Consider the following 23618-nt stretch of genomic DNA (forward strand, 5'->3'; position numbering starts at 1 on the left):
ACAACATCAATGCCCAACTTGTGTTGGTTGTTTTTCAGGATGAGCACACCTCATTCACCGAAAACATCACTGTAGAAGGTCTAAACCAGGTGTTGAAGGATTTATGTGTCAAAGGTATTAGGTGGATTATTTCAAGTCAAGACTGTCACACGATTGAAAGAATCACTTTGAATCCCATTGAAAAAGTCTGGTATCATTATCTAAAGAGCTGGATAATGCCATCTACTCACAATGCTGCAGTGTTGAAAGAATGAATCTTGTTGTTACACTCCATAATCATGGGTAGAAAATCAATGCTGGAAGAGTGATTTTTCATGAAGTGCACCGATGCGTAGATAAGAATGCGGAAAGCTTGAGTTTCCCTTCTCTCATCATAGGTCTTTGTAGGATGACTCAAGTGTCCTTGCATGCTAATGGATATGTTACTCCTAATAAGGGTGGGATGCCTCGATTTATTGTAGCCACAATCCATGGTGTAGAAACACCAAGGCCACATCAGCAAGGTAGTGCACCTACTTCCCTTGCCAAGTAGTTTGCCCAAATAGGAGCCTCTACTTTCCAAATACCTTTTGAGAAGCGTGTGTTGTGTTCATTAGAGCAGTTGGAACAACACATGTCCCTGGTTGAAGTTCAACAATATCAGGCTACTAAATCAATGGCACAGTCCGAGGAATTGCAGACATTATACTAGTCCTATGTGCAGACTCGTGATATTTTACTAAAGAGAGCTTTACAATACAACTTCACCAGACCAATACATGACTTCCCTGCCTTCCCCAAAGAATTGTTACCATTTCCTAAAGCTGGTTGTGCTAAACGAGAGTTGGTTGAAGTTCCATCCAAAAAGGAAAAGTTCGCAACTAAGGAAGACAAAGCTAAAAAAGGAAAAACAAGCAAAGAGGAGTTAGAGAAAAGAAAATCCTTGACCATCGAGAGTGGGGAAGCAGCACAAAAGGAAACCACCCCTACTGTTGAAGCATCTGAGAAAGGTAAAGAAGCTGTTCAACCTAAACTAGTAGAAGACATGTCCGCTCAAGATTGAGAAATCGACCATCTCATTAATGAGATCACTGAGACAGACAAGGAAGAGGAATCCACATCTTCAATCACTTAAATGAAAGCCAAGATACAATCAAATTATAAGGAAGTCGACTCGGAGGCAGTAAAGTACCACAACCATCATCAACCAAGCATGTGAAAAAGGGAGTAATTTTTATTACATTTTGCTTTTTTTTTGAACAAAGACATTTTGTTATTTTTATTTTCATGCATTGGGAACACTACATCTCCTAGGTTGGAGGTGCAACATGCATTTTATTGAGTAAATATATTAAATTGCCATAGCATTTTCATTTCATGCATTTTGGGTAAATATGTTGAGTTGTTTGTTATAGCATTGTCGAGTTGGTTACATGATAGATAATTTAGTGATGTCTAATGATGAAAATAGTCTATAATTTTGTGTGAACATAGAAAGGAAATGAATAGAATTGACCCCTAAGGTTAGAAGTCTCAATCATATTGATGACACTTAGATTTTATTCATTCAATCTTTATTGATCTTGAAATAATTTTTGGAGTAAAACTCACAGCTTTTAAAAAGTTATTGAGCTGAAATGAACAAGAGTAGCAAATGAAAAATTAAACTCCCTGAAGCATAAATTGCTAAGTAAGTTGTAATTTAGCCTCCAATGTCTGTAGCATAAAGTAACCCAAGAGTTTGGCGTTTGCTCCATCTTTACTTTTGGGAAGAAAATAAAAAGTTTCAGATAGGAGTGCTTTAAAACAAATTTCGGGACACTCCGCTATAGAAGACTGGTAAGTAGTTTGGAAGTTTGGTGTTTGCTACATCTTTACTTCTAAGTAGAAAGGTAGTTGGAAAATGAGTGAAAAATAATTTCAAATCATGACTGTGCTAAGAAGCTTGGGAGTTTGGTGTTTTCTCCATCTTTACTTCCAAGTAGAAAGGCATTTGTGATGAGATGAATTCCTAAAAGTGAAGAGCAATGCTATAAGTGGGAGAAATATTAGCTACTGTTAAAATATTGAAAGTAATAATAGTGGGATACGGCAGGAATTTTTATTTTAGATTTTTAAGAATTGATTAAATGCAATCTAATGCACACAATGCACACAAGGAGATTCTGATTTTAGGGAAAAGTTCTTGCATTTCTAAATTTAATGAGCTTTGATTGAACAAACTGCACACCACATTAAGTGAAGGGTGCTCTGAGGATTGAAAGTTAGCAATGTTTTATCAACTTGACAATACGATTACAAGCAGTGAAGTATACTAAAACATGCATTAGTTATTAATCTGCATTTCATTGCTTAAGGACAAGCAATAACTTAGGTTTGGGGGTGTGATAACTCTTAAAAAGAGTTATAAATCATATTCTGAGACCTAGTTAATTTCTTGCACTTAAGTAATTCTAGCTTCATTTTAGGTTATTCATAATCATTTATTGTAGTAATCGTGCTTGCAAATTAAAAATTGGCCTGGTGGTTATGTTATGGTATTTTTTACTTCTGATTCCTTGTAGGAAGGTTATGTGGTTGACTAGCAGGCTTAGGGAAGAAGGTTAGTAGGAAATAAAGGTTTACCGAGGCATTTCAAGAGGTTGCCATGGCAATGCAAAGGAGGAAAAGACAAACAAAGCTAGTGCTTGAAGTATTCAATAGGTGGTCCCCCCTGACATGCATGAACTGTGACGAAAATCCATCTCACAATTAGGGAAAAAGTTCACAAAATAGCAACTAGCCGAGCCTGAACTTTGTGTTTTATACCCAAGTTCCTTCCTCTGCAATTTTGTTATAATTTTTCTATTTTAAACTAATTATTCGGGATGTTGATGATTAAAAAAAAACTTGCACTGCAGCAAAACAGACTTTTAGTGGCGTTTTTTAAGGCCTTTAAGCGCCGCTAAAACTATTTGCGGTGTTTTTACAAGCACCGCAAAAAACGCCGCTATAGACGATGTCGCTATATTTTACAGCGTTTATATGAAAAAAAACACCACTAAAAAACATGACCTTTAGCGACGCTTTCCCCACAAACGCCACTAAAGAACATGACTTTTAGCGGCGCTTTTACCAAAAACACTACTAAAGATAGTAAAAAATAAAATTAGAATTAAAATTTTATAAAAAGGACACAAATACAATTTAGAAATGTATAATTTAATTTGAAGACGTACTAAAATGGAAATTCATGAACAAGACGTATAAGGAATCGCGATCGAGGTATGTTGATACCAATAGCATGATCAAAGAACTTAATCACGTAAGGAAAACACATGGTTAGACAAATATTTTTACATTTTAATACATCATAACCGTAATTGGTACAATTTTATACCCTAATTGTTGCACCAACTACAGTTTCCAGTTGAAGAACCTTGATTCCATTGACCTCCTGCAGCCAATTTTATAGTTTAGAAATCAGAAATCAACCAGAGATGACATGGTAAGAAAGTGATACATGTTAGAGTATGCCCAAAGATCAATCATGAGATGGTTGTAATACTATACTTGATTTATCATGTTTATTAATATAAGACGTTACCATTATTATTTTAGTTTTTTTTCTATGTGTATAAATAAACTGTTTTATAATAATGTCCTGCGAATATGATTATTCTTACAAGGTTCTTAGTCAAGTATTATTGTTGGCTAGGACAACAATAATGCATTAAGACTAACATGTAGTTGATTGATGATAAAGAGTTGTCATTAATATGGAATGTCAAAATCGATGCATGAATATGTGTGTTAGAGAACAACATATTGGACTGACCCGTTATGAGTATGTTTCTTGGATTATTATGTAATTGTCACAACATTACTCATAGTGATTAATACGTATATGATCCTCAAACTTGAGATCATCATAATCTCAACATCGTGAGTTGTATATTTTGATACAGTCAAACGTACACCGTAACTGGTTGTCCTATAAAGGCTGATGTTGGATATACCACGATTTGTGTAGAGGCATATGGTTGATCGATATAGAATAGGTCCCTCCTACATAATGGGAGTAATATCTTAAGCCACTTGATTGAGTGAGACTAGAAATGCATGGCCATGCTCAAATAAGCTGATATGAGATGTCATACCTATTTGTATATTATAGTCTACTTAAGATATCAAGGAACATGGAATGAACTATGCAAGTGTGACTATTCCATGACTTGTGTCCAATCCAGAGATAAAGGACTTAAGTATTATTGCATGAAAGGTTAATTATAAAAAGGTTATGTCGAATCATGATTTCTTATGACTTAGGTAGCAATGATGCATTGCTAGGTACCACTCATTGTTTGTAACTTGGAATCATCCTAGCATTACTGCTAACGTTACAAGAACCTACAGGGTCACACCCTATAGTTGAAATAAACGGAATAAAACATAATTGATATTGTATTTGATTGTCGCTTGAATTAAATTAATTATAGAATTAATTTAATTGGGTTATCAAATATCGAATACATTATATGTACAAGGTTGTCGTACGCATAATGAGAACATTAATTTGATTCGTATATAAATTCAAATAAATATATAGTTTACCGAAATCATTATTATAATTAATGTAATTATAATTTTCGGTTTAAAAACATTGTTATATATATTTAATTTCTAGAAACCCTAAAAATAGATATAAAATCCTGTTTTTCTTTGCTTGGTGTGTCTAGCAGCCGTCAAAGCAAAGTCTTCTCCAAAACAGTTTTGGGGATTCCTTCTGTTCATTGTCAACTGGGTGGATTACGTAGAGGCCGGAGTCACGATAGATTGCGGCTTGGTTTGATAGTAGATCAGATTACTCGTTGCCGAGATGTCGCTGTCTACTCAGAATAAAGATTCGATAATTTCGAAACCTTTATTTCACCCCGATTCATTCCTCACACATGGATCCATGGTTAGGTTCGCCGGATGTTTTATTTTTCCACTGCGCCGTAGGGATGTCGTCGTTCCAACAATACAAACCTTCGGGTTTGGAATGATCTCCATCTTGAGTACATCAGCTTCCACAAGCCTCTTGATAGCATTCAGGTTGACCCACCTGTAACATTGACTGTTAGTACTAATCCAAATAGACAGTTCTAACATGTTAGGGCAATATGACTGACAAATTGTTTGTATTGAAAATTTTAAACTTTTCTTTAGACTTGAAGAGAATCATGTTAACCTCAACCATAAAGTTTAATTATGCCCCCAATCCAAACATTCATCTAAACATTGATCTCATAGGAGTTTAATTCACAATATAACTTTTTTTTTTAAATCTAAACATTCATCTCATTGGAGTTTTTAATTCTTTGATTTGCCTCAAAATCAAACAAACCAATCAAAATGAACGTGCAGTACTTAAAAGCATAAGTTCATAAAGCCATAAACGGCCATATGCTAAAATTTTCCAGTCCTAACATTCATAAAAGTGAAATTAAACAAGCATAGATATAACGAAGCTTTGGTTAATTATCCCGTTGACTTTCTTTAATGTTTTAAAATTCACTAAAACTAAAGACACCATGCAAACTAAAGCATTATCCAGTAAAGAGAAACAAATGTAAAACAAGTGGTCTCCAATCAGTGTATATATATATTTTTAAAAACACACAAAAATTAAGTAGTAATTATAAAGACAATAAATAGAAATCAATACCCACAATTAAAACATAAAATGCCAAACATCAAAGAGACTAAGGACAGTATATATATACCTATACAGTAAATAATAACTCTCTAAACACATGAAACACTTTAAAAAAAAGAAAAAAAAAAAAGAAATATATATATACCTATATCGGATAGTATGCGTATCCACACAGATACATGAGTACATGTGAACATAGCACACTAAAAGTATCACAAAATAACATCAATGATTAAGGACATTAATAGTAACATTAATAGTAACATCATAAATAGCTAGACTCTGCGCTTATTTGAATGTTCAAGCTGTGCGACACCCTTTCATGCCCAATTGCTACAACACCAAAGATATACTTCTAAAAGATGCAATATCTCAGCCAAACATCAAAGACAAAAAAAACATATTATACCGCCGATTAGTAAAATTAATAACATAAAATCAAAAAAATAAAAATAATGTATGCTAGATTCTGTAATAAATTTTCTTTTAGCTGTTGTGGGCTTGTTGCTGAAATCGTGCTTGATATTTACAATTTTTTTCGGAAAAAAAAATATAGGAACTTTTATTCCAACATTTTCTCATAAAATATTAGATGAAATCCCATAATATAAAATGGCAATTTAACACAAATGACTTCCAATTTTTAGCTAAATCTGTAAGTATAATCTAAACATCAAATTTCAAGTTCGCATAACAGATCCACAAATGAAATAAACGAAACTTGAATAATCTGAAAAACGAGAAACGAACCTTTTAAATCATAAAGATTGAAATGACAAAAAAAAGTAAAGTAAAGGTTCGAATTTAAAGCGGAAATTTTAGAGAAATCATAAATGGAGATCTGGAGTTAAGACGAAAGACCTGGCGAGATTTGTAGAGGAGACGGGTAGAAAACGCCATGAGAGAGCTCAATCAAACTTCTATTTGGGAGCAGGGTTTCTAGTATTTGTTTTGGGAATACGCTTGCTGTCTGATATGCTGATGGAGTCGCGAGCTGCTTTGTGTTGGATTTTCATCGTTGGATTTTCATATTACGAACGCCACTAAAAAAGTCAACAAAACCGCACCGTTTTGATTAGAACAAAATAATTTTTTGCGGTGTTTATGAAAAAACGCTACTACTGCCTTCAAAATTTGAAATTATTTAATATATAAATTAAAAACAATATAAATTAAAAAACAATCAGTTATATATTTAAAAAATTTTAAAATTATTTTAAATAATAATAGTTTAATTTTTTTCATTTAAATAAATAATTTTTTAAATTTTAATTAATATTTAAAAGAATTAGATAAAATTTAAAATCTTGAAAATTATTTAAAATTTGAAATCTTTAAAATTTGAAATTATTTAATATATAAATTAAAAAACAATCCGTCATATATTCAAAAAACTTTAAAATATTTTAAATAATAATATTTCAATTTTTTAGCATATATTTTTCACACTAATTAATCTAAACTCTAAACCCCTATCTTACAATGGAAATTGACAAACAGAACGTAATCAAAAACATTAACAGAAATCCATATTGAATCCCTACTAATCTGCAATCAAACATTAATGAATCAAACAAATAAATGCAAAAAACCTAAAGGGTGTTTTGAGCATATCGATTTTACAGGGGGAAATTAAGGGTTTAGAGGGAAATGTGGGGATAAAACCGCGCAATATTTTTTAAAGTAAAATGATTTTTGCAAAAAAATCATTTCATTTTGAACAAAACGACACTGTTTTGCTCTGCTAAAATTTTTTTATTTTGTCTGCGAAAAATTATTAGTTAGGTGATTCTATAAAACATTTATTATTACTATTTTTATAAATTGGATTTTTATAAAAAAAAACCAAGTACTCTCAAAATAAATATCGTATATTTTAATAAGAAAACAAATGATTAAATGGTTGTAATTAATTATTAAGTTAGAATTATCCAATGTAACCAATCAATCTCTCACATATCAAATTTCTATTAAAGATTGAGACATTAATCATGATTTTATATTATTCTTTTCTAATCTAATCTTCATTTTATTAGAGATATTTCTTCCTAACTAAAATATAACTATTTGGCTAGATGTTCGATCTGGAATGATTTTAGTTTCTATATTTCATTTTTATTTGTTATAATTTGGTCCTATCCAAAATAGATAGTTACCTATCCATATCAATCTGCTACTTTTTATTTATTTATTTATCAATGTTTTTTAAAATCTAATATTTAAATATATCAAATGGTTTAGATTAAATATTTTTAAATATAAAAACATTAATTGATTGTATAAAATTTCATCATTTAACAAATTTCAAGTAAACCTTAAATCCTAAACCATTTAATATATATAAATTTTATCTATTATTTCTTAAATAATTTAAACTATAATCATAATTTTAATAGTTTATCTATTATCTCTTTTACAATTATATAAGAAATTATTTAATATATAAATTAAAAAATACTAATTAATCTAAACCTTAAACCCCTAACCCCTAACCCTTAAACCCTGAATCATAAAACATAAACCCTAAGCCCCTAACCCCTAAACCTTAAACTCCAACCCTTAACCCATAATCCCTAAACCCATAATCCATAAACCTTAAAATAGTAACTCTTAAACCTTAAACCCTAAACCAATACCCTAAACCATATACCCTAAACTGTAATGATAATTAATTTAATATTTTAAAATTAGTACTTAATTTAATATTTTAAAATTAATATTATATCTTTTACAATTATATAATAAATTATTTAATATTTTAATTAATATAAATCATATAAATATAAATTGTATTTAAAATTGTATTTTAATTAGTAAATAAACTAGTTGAAACAGATAAAATATTTTTTGCGGCGTTTTTCAAAAAGCACCACTAATGCCACTAAAGCTCAACATAAAACGACAGCGTTGTGTTTAATTTTTTGCGGCGTTTTTAAAAAATCGTCGCTAATGATCAACCTATAGCAGCGATTTCAAAAAAGCGCCGCTAAAGCTCGATCTATAGCGGTGTTTTTTGAAAAACACTGCTAATGCCATTAAATCTCAACATAAAACGATGGGTTATGCTTAATTTTTTTCCAGCGTTTTTCAAAAAGTGGTGCTAATGGTCGACCTATAGCGGCATTTTTCAAAAAGCTCCACTAAAGCTCGACCTATAGTGGCGTTTTTAAAAAGTGCCGCTAATGCGTGATCTATAGCGACGTTTTTCAAAAAGCGTCGCTAATGCTCGATCTATAGCGGCGTTTTTTATCCAAACATTTCAAAAAGTGCCACTAAAAACCTATTTTGCTGTAGTGTTGACTTTGTGTAGCCCAGCAATGAGCTAACTTATTATGGCTTGGGATTGCTTGGAGTAATGTTTAAACTTTAATTAATACTTAGAATTATTGCAATTAATGTTACTATTTTATTCAAAGGTTATGTTTATTTATGCTTGTTTGAGTGTTGACAAATGCTTGATAAGTCTTAAGGTGGCTTAATACCGATAGGGTTATGGTACCTAGATCGAAGTTGAGTACTATATGTGAGTGTTGAATTAAACACTCGTGAAAACTCTAGAAATAAAGTCTTTTCTTATACGATTTAGAGGGTTGCACCAATACTATGGTCATAAATCCTTAGTTTATAGACATATAGATAATTTAGGATGAGTGATATTAGGCTTTGCTTTCGACAAAGGTAAGCCATTGACTAACCCAATCGAGCAGTAATAGTTAACATAGTAATGCCATGGAATTTTCATATAGTTGTAAACAATCTATGAGTAATCCCAGCCTCCTTCATCAATATTCCTATCTTACCAAGGTTCATAGTATTGGAACATCAGCACCCCTATGGCGTAGCAGAAAATTATAACATTCGGCGATCCTAACCATGGATCCATGTGTTAGGAACGAATGGGGTGAAATAAAGGTTTCGAAATTATCAAATCTTTATTCTGAGTAGACAACAATGCCTCAACAACAAGTAATCTGATCTACTATCGAACCAAGCCGCAATCTATCGTGACTCCAGCCTCTACGTAATCCACCCAGTTGACAATGAATGGAAGGAATCCCCAAAACTATTTTAGAAAAAAAAACTTTACTTTGACGGCTGCTAGACCCCAAGCAAAGAAAAAATAGGATTTTTATATCTATTTTTAGGGTTTCTAGATATTAAGTAAATATAACTATGTTTTAAACTGAAAATTATAATTACATTAATTATAATAATGATTTTAGTAAACTATATATTTATTTGAATTTATATACTAACCAAATTCATGTTCTCATTATGCGTACAACAACCTTGTACATAATGTGTTCGATATTTGATTATCCAATTAAATTAATTCTATAATTAATTTAATTCAAGTGACAACCAAACACAATACCAACTATGTCTTTTTCTATTTCTTTTGATTGTCACTTAGAAGATCTTAATACTTGTCCATTGCCAAAACATTAAAGTTCCTCTTGAAGACTACTTCAACTTTTGACGTATTTGTCAATATTTGGGTAACAAGTATATTTCATTTCTTATTTTAATTTTTATTTATAATCTCATCTATTTTATTTCCTTTTCATGAAAACTAATTCAATTCACTCAATCTTTTCATTAAACTAGATCCTCACACCAACTAAAGTCATCAACTTTAGAAGTGTTCATCTTGGAATAAAGGAGTAAGTTTTATAAGTTAGTAGATGATTTTATTTGGGAAATTCTTTTATTGGAGATAACAGAATTCTAACCTCATGTGTGGTTTCTTTAGGTGCGAATCAAAGTTCATATTTTCTTGGATTGGAAGTGATCAAGATTTAGTAGGATTTACGATTCAAATTGCAAAAGGTGTGCATTTTATACAAGTTAAATACGTAAGGAACTGACTATAAATTATCGATCTATTACACAAATGAAAGCATAATATTTGGTTATTTCAAGTGAATGACTTTGTGGTTATAAGGTAGTTTAGTCTTACTTGAGTTTTTATTATAAGATGTGATAAATATTGTTATGTATTGAAAAACACTTTCTAGTCTCATGTTGTGCAAAAATCATGGCTATTTGATTATCATAATAACATGGATTACCATGGGTATTGAAACTTATATGTACATGAAAGCATTATTATCATGTTTACTGATTTGCTATGTGATTTGTTTGCCACAATGTGTTACATGGGGTTGAAACATGTATAAAGAATAAGATGTGGTAGTAATAATTTTCAAATTTGGTGGTTTATCCACAACCTACATGTTTTGGCAGCTTGCCTGTAACACCCCAAACTCGGCCTAAACATTAGGGCCAAATCTGGTGATGTCACATTGTAACATCCCTTACCCGTATTCTATGCTGGAATAGGGTACGAGGCATTACCAGAATAAATACACTTATAAACATATTAAACCGAGTTATAAAATTTCATCCAAATTAAAAACTTTCAAATTATTATCTTCGAGTCGCTAATTAGAGTTTACGAGGCCCAATACATACCCATTCATATGCTCAATATATCCGTTAAATCAATCCAATATTGAAGAATCCACTTTAAGTCAAAATCAATATTAATCACAATCATAAATCTTTTAATGTTATTTTCATATATCACTAACTGAACTTTGAATGTCAATTTACGAATATGTAATTCACTAACACATTCTGGTATATACAATGTTTAATTGATGAAATCATTTAATTGAGCTAAATTTCATATTCACTCCAAATTTTCTTCTATATCCATAAATGCTTTCACTTACCATTTACCTAACCAATTTCTCAAACCAAGCTATCACACAACAATAATACATCACCTGTGCTTCATGAATTCAATGTTCGAATCTTATCACCATCAAATCCATGTCATTCGAATACTTAAATCATATATTATTACGTTTCATATACCAAGCATATGTCAAAATTATGAATACGCAATCAATTTATTTTTCATTTATTTAACTAGAAAAATAATCTCAAAATTCATAACATTCCATTACTTAAGATATGCCAAAAAACACTCCTATAACATAAACTAGCACCATGGCCGAATTTTCAGTATGCTATTTATTCCCCTTTTTCCGAATCACATAGAAAAATATTACAAATATGTATATATTTGAATACTATAATTATGCATCAACTTACCAACATGAGTTAATTCATGAGCCACTCATGACATCATTTCATGCCAAATATACCACACGCATATGCTATGAAACTTTATTTTCTCTCATGAGCTTACCATGACCAGTAATGCACCAATATAAGCATCACTCCTATTTCAACATTTATCGATTATAATAAGACATTTAACCAATTATACACAATTCATTCATATACTTTATTTTCCTCCTCCTCCTCTCCATCCCACATCCTTTATGTATATAACATGCTTAAATAGCATTATACATAATTTCACTATTCACTTATACGTAAATTCAAAGCTGTCTAGTTGAGTTATAGTCACTAAATTATTTTTATCTGGAGCTACAGAGCTCCGAATTAAGTTTTGGTTTTTTTACAAAACTAGACTCACATATATTCTTACCAAAAAATTTTCAGAATTTTTTTCTTATCCAATTAGTACAGTTTATTATTTAAAGTCACACCTATTTCACTACTCAACATCTCTGACCTCTCTTCACTAAAAATAAATTATCTCATTGTACAGAATTAATATGATATTTACGTTTATTTCCTTTGAAAATAGACTCATTAGGGATTCTAATCATATAAATTATAACTCATAATTTTTTTTACAATTTTCAATTATTTTCCAAAGTCAGGACATGGGATTCCGAAATCAATCCGACCCTGCCTCACTAAAATTCAAATATCTAAAAATATATAACTCTTTTTCTTTCTCTGTTTCTTTTATGTAAAAATAGACTCATTAAGCTTTCATTTCATATCTTATTCACTCTCAAATTAAATTTACACCATTTTTGGTGAGTTTTTAAAGCCACACTATTGTTACTGTCCAAAACTGTTTTGTTGCTAATTTTACTTTTTCATAATTTCACTTTTTCACTTTCAATCATTATTCAATTCAATTCCACACATATATTCATCATTCAATCACACTTAATCATTACATGATCTCATGTATTTTCACTTAGTCAATTTCCCGATGAACACTTCGGAATAATAACAGATACTCGGTGGATTCAGCACATAGCAACCACCTTATTAATCAATGATGTCCGGTGGAATCAGCACATAGCCACCACTTTACTAATCAATGATGTTCGGTTCACATAGTAGCCTACACATAGTACTATACATGTGACCATTACCATTCGATACACGTAGTAGCCTGCACATAGTTATACACACGTGATCGAAACTATCTGGTACGCATAGTAGCCTGCACATAGTACTACACATGCGACCTATCATTCCGGTACACGTAATAGCCTGCACATAGTACTACACACGTGACCATCACTTTCACTTTCACATAGTGGCCTACACATAGTCCATGCCACACATGTGATCATTTCTGTCACTTCATTCGTATCCCTTTTTATTCCGAATGTTCAATCGGGAAATTTCTCACTTTTTCTCATTTTTTTTCCTTTTTCACTAATAAAAGTCAATTCCTTGTCTTTCTTAACTTATAATAACACATTTAACTTATTTAACACTCACATTATTCAATCCAGTCCAAAAATCACATTTTGGAAAAATTACATTTTTACCCCTAAAGTTTTACAAAATTATGATTTTGCCCCTAGGCTCGGAAATTAAACTTTATTCCTTTTTATTATGTTTTATGACATGCTGAAAATGTTTCCCTTCTATGGCAACAGCAAATTCTCACTCTAATGCTTACTTATGAACATTAAGTATTTTTACCGATTATGTCAATTTACTCGTTTTCACTTAAAATCGGCTAGCAAAAGTTATTTAACATAATTTCAAGCTTCATATTCTACCATAAAACATCAAAATAAACACATTTCACCTATGGGTATCTTTCCAAATATGAACTCTAGGTTAAATTATTGCTAGAATAAGCTAAATCAAGTTACCGGGACTCTGAAAACATAAAGAACATTAAAAATAGGGCTTGGAATCACTTACTATGGAGCTTGGAAGCTTGAAAACACTAAATATGGCTTCCCCCCTTGCTGATTTCGTTCACCATGGAGAAGATGGACAATTTTTTGGCTATTTTGGCCTTTTTAATTCTTTTAATTACTAAATAACCAAAATGCCCCCAACTTAAAATTTTCCTATTTCACTTATCTCTTGTCCATTTTTGTCCAACAAGTTAACCAATGGTCTAATTACCATTTAAGGACCTCCAAATTAAAATTTCATAACAATTGGACACTTCTAACATGTATAACTCAACTTTTGCACTTTTTAGAATTTAGTCCTTTTGACTAAATTGAGTGCCCAAACATCAAAATTTTCGAACGAAATTTTCATGAAATCATTTTGTGAAATTGTAGACCATAAAAATATAATGAAAATAAAATTTTTTTCTCGTCGAATTTGTGGTCCCGAAACCACTATTCCGACTAGCCCAAAATTCAGGTTGTTACATTGCCTGCGAATTTGGTGGCTTTGTCCACAACTATATGTACTAGTAGCTTGTCTGTGAATTTGGTGGCTTCATCCACATTTTTTGGTGTGTTTTGGAAGGATGAGTTCTGGGAACTCCTTTTGGTGTGTAGCGGTGATGGGTAGAATGTTTTAAAAGAAATTGCATAATGGTTTCATCAAAATTGCATTTCCATAATCATGTGCATAAAAATTGTAATTTTGTATATTGTGTATATGTTTATTGATATTTAATTTGTTATAAATTTCACACTGAGCTTTTTAGCTTACTATTTAGTTTTCATAAACTTTTCAGATGATTCACGAGTGTAGGACTTGGATCAGCATATGGAGGGGTCTCTCAAATGAAATATTAAATAAAATGGTTAATAAAATTTTTGGGTTGTTATTTTTGACATTGGATAATGGACTATTTATGGGTTGTTTTTACTTATATTTTATAAACTACCACACATGCATGATAGATGAACTTATAAGTGTTTTAAATTGTTGTTATAAAATATTTTAATAATTTTATCTAATTTTTAATAAACTTATAAATTTAAGTTTTTTTCTAAGTATTTTCAAAGTCCATTGCAAAATATTTTATCCAAATCATTTTAAGAAATAATTAAAATTAATGTTGCAAATTCTTCATTTTAATGATATAAGACGATAACTCAATAATAATGAGCTTTTCAAATATATATGTTTTAATATATGTTTTCAAAAACTAAATTTTTTATGTTTTATGTTTTCACAAAAATAACTTTAACATGGTTGCTTTTAACATGTAAAAGTTTTTCTCCTAATTACTCCTTACTGGAGTTTCATTTCCTTTGCTATTCCATCGTTTAAAATTTTCCAAAACTAATTTACTTCACCACTACTTTTCCTGATTCAAAAGCCTATTACTATAAGGAGGTTTGCATGTTGCCTCGAGAAATCTGTTTTCCCTACCTTACTCGTGGTCTCAACATGAATTGAGGGAAATGTCAACCATGCACTTCCATTGGCTATTTTATCCTCTTCTCAAGGAGAAGTTCTACCTTTGGGAAATATATACTAACTTTACTGCCAGTCATCCCAGAACATGGAGAGAGCCCTTTTCAAGAACTAGAAAGGGTTTTCCCTTTTATCTAGTTCGTTATGGCTCCTACTATAACATGGTGGGGAAACCATGTCTGCCCCACTTGCCTCCCCATCTCGGAGGTTCAAATGCAAGCCCTGGCTTGCGAATAAGATAGGGGCGAGCACTGCAACCTGTCGTGGAAGTGCAGCTGCATGGGGACTTGCAAGCCTCGGCAAACACCAACCCTGGCATCCACACATACCTTCCTCCATATCATTCTCACTCAAATCCCCGAGCATGCCTAACACAAGGACTCTTTTCCCCAGGCTTCAAACTTATGGCCAACTATATATCTGCCACCATGGTATTTCCAATGCAAACTCTACCCTTCTTCCGTAAAGTTGCTAATGCCATCTTTGGGTTCTACATCCCTAAGGATTAGCGGGGTCATTCCTACTTCTTCCAAAAGATCAGCCAAGAAGCAGAATACCATTGACGCGGCTGCCTACTTGGTGACTAATAAGGCTATACCTCTTTTGTATTCTTTATCTAATAAAATTTTCTTTCTCTATTAGTTGTACTTTTAATGTATGCACTTGCTTTTCCTTTCTCTACATTTATCTACTCTCGACTGCCTACTTGGCTACTAATAAGGCTATACCTCTTTTGTATTCTTTATCTACTAAATTTTTCTTTCTCTATCAATTGTACTTTCAATTTATGTACTTACTTTTCCTTTCTCTAAATTTATCTACTCGCATTTTCCTACTTATAGTTTCCTTTTATTCTTTTTAGCATGCATCTACTAGAATTTCCACTACCACAATTTCTCAATCGTACTTTCTACGCATAATTTCTATATTCACTTATTGGTACCTACCTTTCAATTCGCCAATCTAGGAACATACATCCACATATCGCATATATTTTCCTAACCATTCTGAGGACTTGAGGGACTTACCAGTTCGATCGTCATGCATACAGGGTTACTTCCTTCCAATCTTATAGGTCAAAAGATTGGCTAAACATATGGCTCTGATACCAGTCAAATTGTAACACTCCATGCTTGACCTGTCCACCAAATCTGGGTATGGGATGTCACAAATGGACCTATACTTAGTTTGGCTAACTTAATTACTACAAAATAGTCTCAAATAAAATATTCTAAAAAATCAATAATAATTATAATTCCTGCAACTAAGGCCTTAAGTTGTTGAATGCTTAATTCTTTAATTCATTTCTATTTCAAATTAGACTATTTGCTTACATTTCAGCTCTTAAAATCTAGCTAAAGAATGTTTGTCCTAAAAATCCAGATTCTAAGTATACTTTTTGGCTTTGTTGTTATTGATCCTGTGGAGAAGCCTCCAATGGTACCTCTTTCCCATGAGCATGACTTGATCTAACAGCGATCCTCGATCTCGACATTGTCTGGCCTGGTCCCTCCTCAAAGTCCTCGATTCCTCGCTTGTCTGGTAAACATCATACAAACTCCTATAAGTTCAAATGAACTTAGTGAGTTCCTCTTCTGTCCATATATTTAAACTCTACCATATGAGGGTAAACAATGTAAAATAATTTAAACATAAATACTCCCTGCTCATTTATGGTGAGTGTTCTATATCAGGGTGGCAAACTCCACTCGATCCTCCTAGCTATTAGGCTTGCTACAAGATTTTCCTCTGGTCAGACTCTCTACTTGATAGTGATCCAAAAATCTCATCATATCAGCGAGTCTTATCCTTATTGTCTTTCCTTTCCTTTCATACATTTCACTTTTCCTTTGCTTGGGGTAATGGTTGACCTTAAATCGACTTGACTGTTCGTCAGTTTCCCATCAGGTACCATTATGGTAGCTTTTCAACCATTTTCCCAAGGGATTCTTAAAGTATACCTTCCATGGAAGACTCTTTCAATCCAAACCTCAGTCTCGAAGGACCCCTTGACATTTCCATATTGTGCTGACCTTCAAGCATGATTGGTCATTCTGGCGAACCCGTTCTTATTTCATCTTACTTTTTGTAGAAGGGGATTACTTCCACTAATTCGCCGCTCACCTTTTCCTTTACTTGAGACCTCACATGTTTAAGATGTAAAGGTTGTTGGATCTGGTGCCTTGAGTGTAGTATATTTGTTTGTAAACTTGTAATTTTTCTGAATAGATTGATTAATAAAATTATTCATGAATTAAATAAATATACTTTGTATTATTTTCCTCACATGGTTTTTGCACGCAAAGCAAAATAGAAGTAAATGTTGCTCATTTGTTGTCTAAATGTTTAACTAATACTAAATAGTATTACGTGGTCGGATCGTAGTACAGAAAGATGGCTTGTATTAGTAAACGAACCTAAAATGTCCGTAGTCTAATCAGAAAATAGAAAATCGATTGAAAAACTAATCTAGCGTCTATCAAGTCCAATAGGAGAGATGTCTTGTCTTGGGCATCAGAGCAGATGACTCCTAGAAGATAGAGACATAGTTTTGACTAACTGGACTGGCAGTACACCAGACAGGACCCAAGCATAATAGATCCTAAATCCATTTATGGATTTATTAACTTGTAACGTTCATAGTGTGACATACCTAAATCCTGAGTGGATGGCGAATTATGTATGCGTGACTTGTACACTTTGATGTAAGTAAAAGCCTAAGTTCAAATAGATAAGGAACCGAAAGCTGGTGTGCTGGGTGTACAACTTCTGTAGTATGTAGCATCATTCACAATAGTGGGATTCATAGCCCAAAACATGGGAAGATAATATCCTCTCATTAGCATTGCATGGTTGATGAAAAGTAGACGTGGCAACGGGCTATCCGTCTTTGTGATGGATGACTTGATTACCATTTGATAGTGATTGACTTTTCATGAAGAAAGATGTAATGGTTACCATGAGATAAAATAGGATCATATTGGGAGAGCAAATATTATATCAAAGAGATCAATGATATCCTATGAAGGTAACACACTTATGACAAGGTCATTGGACGAGTACTGAGTAGTTGTTTTCGTAATGGTATGTCGTTGAGTAGAGCTTAGTCACGATACTATAGTGGAATGACTTCGTGACTAAATAAGTTTATAAGTAATAGGCAAAAAGCTGGAACTCAAATATAAATCATTTGAGTCTCAACTACATATGTCCAATTGGTCCCTCCGCTAGTTCATTGAAATCAGAAATGAATTGTGTTTGAATAAAAATGAACAAAATTAATAGAAAAAGAAAAATTAGAAACATTTAGGAATGATTATTGTTTTCTCCGAACTGGAGAAATGGAATAATTTGGAAATGAATTAGGTTTCCAAAAATGAAAATGGAAATTTCAAATCCTATATAAAATTACTTAAAAAATGATGGAATAATGAGTTTATATTTTTGGATTGTTTTGAAGCCTAAAAATAAAAATTACAAATCTATTTAGAAAAAGAGGAATTGAACTTGGGACTTAAGGATAAAATCATTATTATTTAACCAAGAAATTTGATATACTAAACATTAATTAAAAATAATAAAACAGCTTAAAAGATATGAAAAAAAACGAATGCGAGTAGGAGAGAAATTGACCAAGCACTCAAAGACAAAACCACTAACATTTTCTTGCCACCAGTGCACGCGCTCAATTGGACACGCTTTCATGCTCTCTCTAAAACTTCCTATTTGTCCAATTAACAAAAAATATGACATATTTAGACAATTTAACAAAGTATTTGGTACAATGAGTATTTTTTTAAAGAAATTGACAAATATATATTTTTTATAAAACACTTGTCAATCTGTAACTTTATTTGTACCAAGCATTTTATCATAATTTAAATATCACTTATAATAAAATAAATAAAAATTTAGTACCAACTATAATGGTTTAAGCCTATTTTAATTGACATCCCATGAGATAATAAATGAACTTGTTTTAGAAATTTATTACGGTTAACTAATTCACTTGTGGTAAGCATGTAAATAATACAAACTTTAATGGTAACTTTATGTTTAAGAACAAGTAAAAAGACGAGGCTTGCTGTATCTATATTTTGTCTTTTAAACATGACTGACTAAATTAAACAAACAAACAAAAAAAAGTTCGCCAACTGAGAAATGAAGAGCTGAGAATCTCACAGGTCCACCAAGTCAATGCCCGAACCAGAATAATAATCCCCGAACGCCCAAAACCAAGCATGAATATGAAGCATTGCTTCTCCACAAGCGGTTCGTTCTTGACTTGAAACCCCTCCATTTTCTTTCCATTCTGTACTAATTTAATAAACTTTTAGCTGCGACTTTTACTCAACAGATCCCAGCTGTGTTACCGAAAGGGCAGCTTTGATTTTCTCAACTGTGCAGGTTAGGAGATGGTTAACAGTTTCAACAGATTCCACTGTTAGCTTGGCAGTCGGAACGCTGTTCACCAAAATCTGAAACCCCACTGTAAGTATGCATCCATCACTAGTATTCTCATCGATGTCAGGTTGCATTGAAGGTCCATCAGTTTGGACGCCAGGAAGAATTGCAAATCCTGATGGTAACAGTGCCACATGCGATGAATCACCACCATTCATCACCACTCTGATTGATGAGGCGTCAACAGGTGCATACACTATCAATGCACCACAAGCATCGCTCCATGTTTCTTGTAAAATTAGCATGTTGGTGTCACTGCCGTTAACTGCAGCACCACGAAGGATAGAAACACAGTTGCCTTGTCCTGGACCCTTGGCGACACTGAACATCGCCTGCATTGGTCTACCACTAGACAAAATGTCCCATTGATTACGCATCCGTTCGTTCCTCAAGAAACCAAACAGCGTTTGCTGTGTTATCGGCATCCAAACAGAAGTAGCAGCACTCAAAACAATCCCTAGAGGCTCACCAGGATCATTTACATTCTTCCGAGTCATCACCCTTACATCTTCACCCACATTACCAACATTAAGTTTGTCCCATTTATTCACACTTGAAGCACCAATTCCAGCACTGAAGTTGTATGCCATGCGCTGTGCAAGCTTTAACATGCTTTTCTTCCCCACTGCAGCATGCATCAGAAGAGGATTCTTTTATATCTGTAAGAGTTAAAGAATGATATATATATCATATGAACAAGGGAAAACCTGTATTAATGTCTTCACCGTGGATGTCAGGGGACATTAGTTGTGCCAAGCTGCTGTACTGTCTTCGGAGAGTGGCAATCCACCTTTGTGCACCAAAGCCAAAACCAGAACTGAGTAAGGGGCGAAAGAGATGGTGGACTGTGCTCTCATCATATTCCGAGTGTTCAACCCATGTAACCTGCATTTAACAAGTTGTAAGCATTCTTCTCCACAACAAATAACAAACCAAACCAAACTTCATTAGTTCATCTCATCTAGAGGCTTTAGAATCTCTTCCCTTCATCTCAAATTGTAAAATTGTTTAATGATGAGCTAATATCTGTCATGATATGACTAGATGAAGCTTAGAAAGAGGGTACCCTGATGAAGTGAATAAACAATCAAGCAACTTCTTGATTAAAATTTCATACTCATAGGTGAAGTTTCTACCATATCTGATTAGCAAAGCACAAGTGAAGAGTGATGGCAATCGAACTTGCTGTTTTTTTCACCTTCATGTATACTAGCAATTACCTTGGAGTACTTGTTGTCCATATCTTGGATAACACATCCAGAAGGAAGCCTCCTGCAATTTGCAAACATCAGTGCATTTGCAGCATTGCTCAGATTAATAGAAACATCAACGATGGCCCACACACTGTCGGAATGCTGCTTGCAGAACCGGATGAATTGAATTTGACGAATAGGAACCAAAGGTGAAAGAACCTGAAATTCAGCTTCCATCTGCAAGTACAATATTTCATAAGACCAAAGCTAAGCTGAAAAGTGTAAAAAAGATGAAGGCATAGAAGGAGAAAAAAATACCAATTGCAATGCATTGTCTCTGGTTACACCTTTACCACTTGATAGCACATCAATGGTTACTGCTCTTGAAATCATGCAGGGAAACATTTCTGCCCAACGATTCTATTCACAAAGTAGCAGACAAAGTTGTCATAATAATCATTTTCATTAAGACTAAATGAACAAAAACAGTAATCCACCATTTGCAGCAACCAAAAGCACCATCTCTATCACTAAGTGAGATTAATATAATCAAATAATGTAAAAGTGTGGGATGAGAAGTAAATGGGTGGCGTACCGCATCCATTAGTGTATCAACGAGGGCCAAGCCGCGAAGGGGAACCATGGCAGTTTCCCTAGTAGCCTCAGTTGTGAATCCACTTGGTTTCATGCCAATGAAAGAGGAGAAAGTCCTCTTATACTCCTCTAGATTTAAGGTTTCCATCCCATCACCAAAGCCTTTGATCCAAAGGGGATTACCCATCTGTGCCATCTTAATTAATTCATCCATAGCTGCTAATGCAACATCCACCAAGGCTGACTTGTCATATGGCATTTCATACGCAAAAGAAGGGTTCATTAATGGCATCGTAGCCCCATGACCAAACTCAAATCCCATAGGCAAAGAAATGCTTCCATTGTTCAATCCACAAAAACCAGTTCTTCTTACTACAACCTCCACATTGGAATTTAAGCCCTGAGAAGGAGAAGGACTAGGGTTGGCGGAGGAGGAGGACAAATGCCTGCCCAAGAACTTGTTTGTTAAAGCACGTGCCCGGTTCAGTTCGTCTTTTAATCGAGAATTTTCGATCATAAGCTGGCTAGGTTCATAAGAGATTTCATCAGGCACTGCGGGAACCCCACAATTGTTGCATATGGCACTAGCTATGGCCTGCCTCAACAAATCATTCTCGGCTCGAAGCTTGTCGTTTTCTTGTTTAAGAAATACATTTTCATGGCGCTCCAATTGAGTCTGATTTAAACCATAAAAAAATGTCATCATTAACAATACCAGCCCGAGTTTTAAACACAGTTAAACAGATTATCATTATACCTTCATTTGGGTTCTCCTGTTTTGAAACCAAAATTTTATTTGCTTGCTCTCTAGGGCTAGCCTCCTACTAAGTTCCCTTCTTTGTTTTTCATCAGGGTGAGGACACTCTTTGAAGAAACTAAAGATTAAATGCAATAAACCCATCAAAATTTGATGAACAAAGTACAAAAATATAAATAAATAATCCTTGAAAGAAGGAAAAGATAAGCAAGCGTACGATTCAAGCTCATGTATTTGATGTGGATTGTGCCTATGGAATTTCTTCTTCTTCTTAGGTGGTCTTCCATTATCAGCAGTATCTTGATCATTACCTAACGCACCTTCAAAATCATCACTACTCCCATAACCATCATCTTCCTTCATCATCCCAATAAAACCAGGATCATAGTTTTCTCCAATCAGCCTCAGCTCACCATGACTAGCCATTCTTTTCTGCACCAACAATAAGTAAGTACCCCCGTTAAATGACCCATCTTTAAAACAATAACAAACAGACAGACAACCCACACATCAAAACAAAATTAATTAAAGGGAGACGAGGCATTACAGAATGAAGAAAGGCTGTTCTATTGTCAACGCCCATGCAAGACTCACTCAACACACTATTCTCAGGGTTTATTAAAGGGAAAAAAAGGTCACACCTTTTAGGGGATAAAGAAAAAAGAAAAACCAAATCCTTTTGCCTAAACCCAGACTGGAAAAATCCCTGAAAACGCCATGGAAAGACTGATAAATATGAAAAACCCTAATCTTTGTAACTGCATGTTTGACCAATTGCTTGAAAAGGACATCAACGATATATTTTATTATAAAAAAAACTAAAAGAGAAGTCAAAAAGATGTCATGGAAAAACCATAATCAAAACACAAAACCCAAGGAAAAAGCTTTCTTCTCTTTCACATTCACAGTATCAAAGCGTTAAAAAGAAAACCCAATTGACATGTCTTTCTCTCTATCTTCCAGTGCAATTAAGAAAACAGGCTGTAAGATATAAATGCACAATAAGAAAAACCAAAACCCGATACGAATATAAAAGAAAAGGAAGCTAATACCTTGTAAATTTTTACAGTAATCAAGGAGGTAAAGGTCAGTTTTTTTTCTTTGAACAGATGGGAACAGATACAGCTTATCAGTTCATTCTATCTTTCTCTCTCTTTATTGACTGCTTGGATCTGGAGAAAGTAAAAGGACAGAAACTATATAATAAAGCGTTTGCTTAGTTGAAGTGTGCCAGGATTGATTAAATATTAGGTAATTATGCCGAAGATATATATTTTTTATATTTGTAATCATTATTTATTATTTTATAAATGTTTTATAATACATAATAATGAGATATATTGTAATGATGATAAAAATATAATTTAAAATTTAAAAATAAAATTGCTGGAGGAATAATCACAATTATATGAATTGA

General features: G+C 33.0%; 1 protein-coding gene across 2 annotated transcripts; it reads right to left on the reverse strand.

The window, feature by feature from the left end:
- Window positions 1-19165: 19165 nt before the first annotated feature.
- Window positions 19166-23409, reverse strand: LOC107943223 (homeobox-leucine zipper protein ANTHOCYANINLESS 2). 2 transcript variants are annotated; one of them, XM_016876965.2, is made up of 8 exons: window positions 23254-23409; window positions 22419-22633; window positions 22202-22319; window positions 21446-22120; window positions 21169-21270; window positions 20878-21087; window positions 20365-20542; window positions 19166-20282 (listed from the first exon to the last, which is right to left on the reverse strand). In XM_016876965.2, the coding sequence occupies exons 2-8, from the start codon at window positions 22625-22627 to the stop codon at window positions 19540-19542; spliced, it is 2235 nt and encodes a 744-aa protein (XP_016732454.1). In that variant the 5' UTR covers window positions 22628-22633; window positions 23254-23409; the 3' UTR covers window positions 19166-19539. The 2 variants fall into 2 exon arrangements, with proteins under 2 accessions (XP_016732454.1, XP_016732453.1); XM_016876964.2 differs by lacking the exon at window positions 23254-23409 and adding an exon at window positions 22749-23165.
- Between the last annotated feature and the right edge of the window lie 209 nt (window positions 23410-23618).

This window comes from Gossypium hirsutum, chromosome D09, assembly GCF_007990345.1.
Source record: "Gossypium hirsutum isolate 1008001.06 chromosome D09, Gossypium_hirsutum_v2.1, whole genome shotgun sequence".
Taxonomy (NCBI): Eukaryota; Viridiplantae; Streptophyta; class Magnoliopsida; order Malvales; family Malvaceae; genus Gossypium; species Gossypium hirsutum.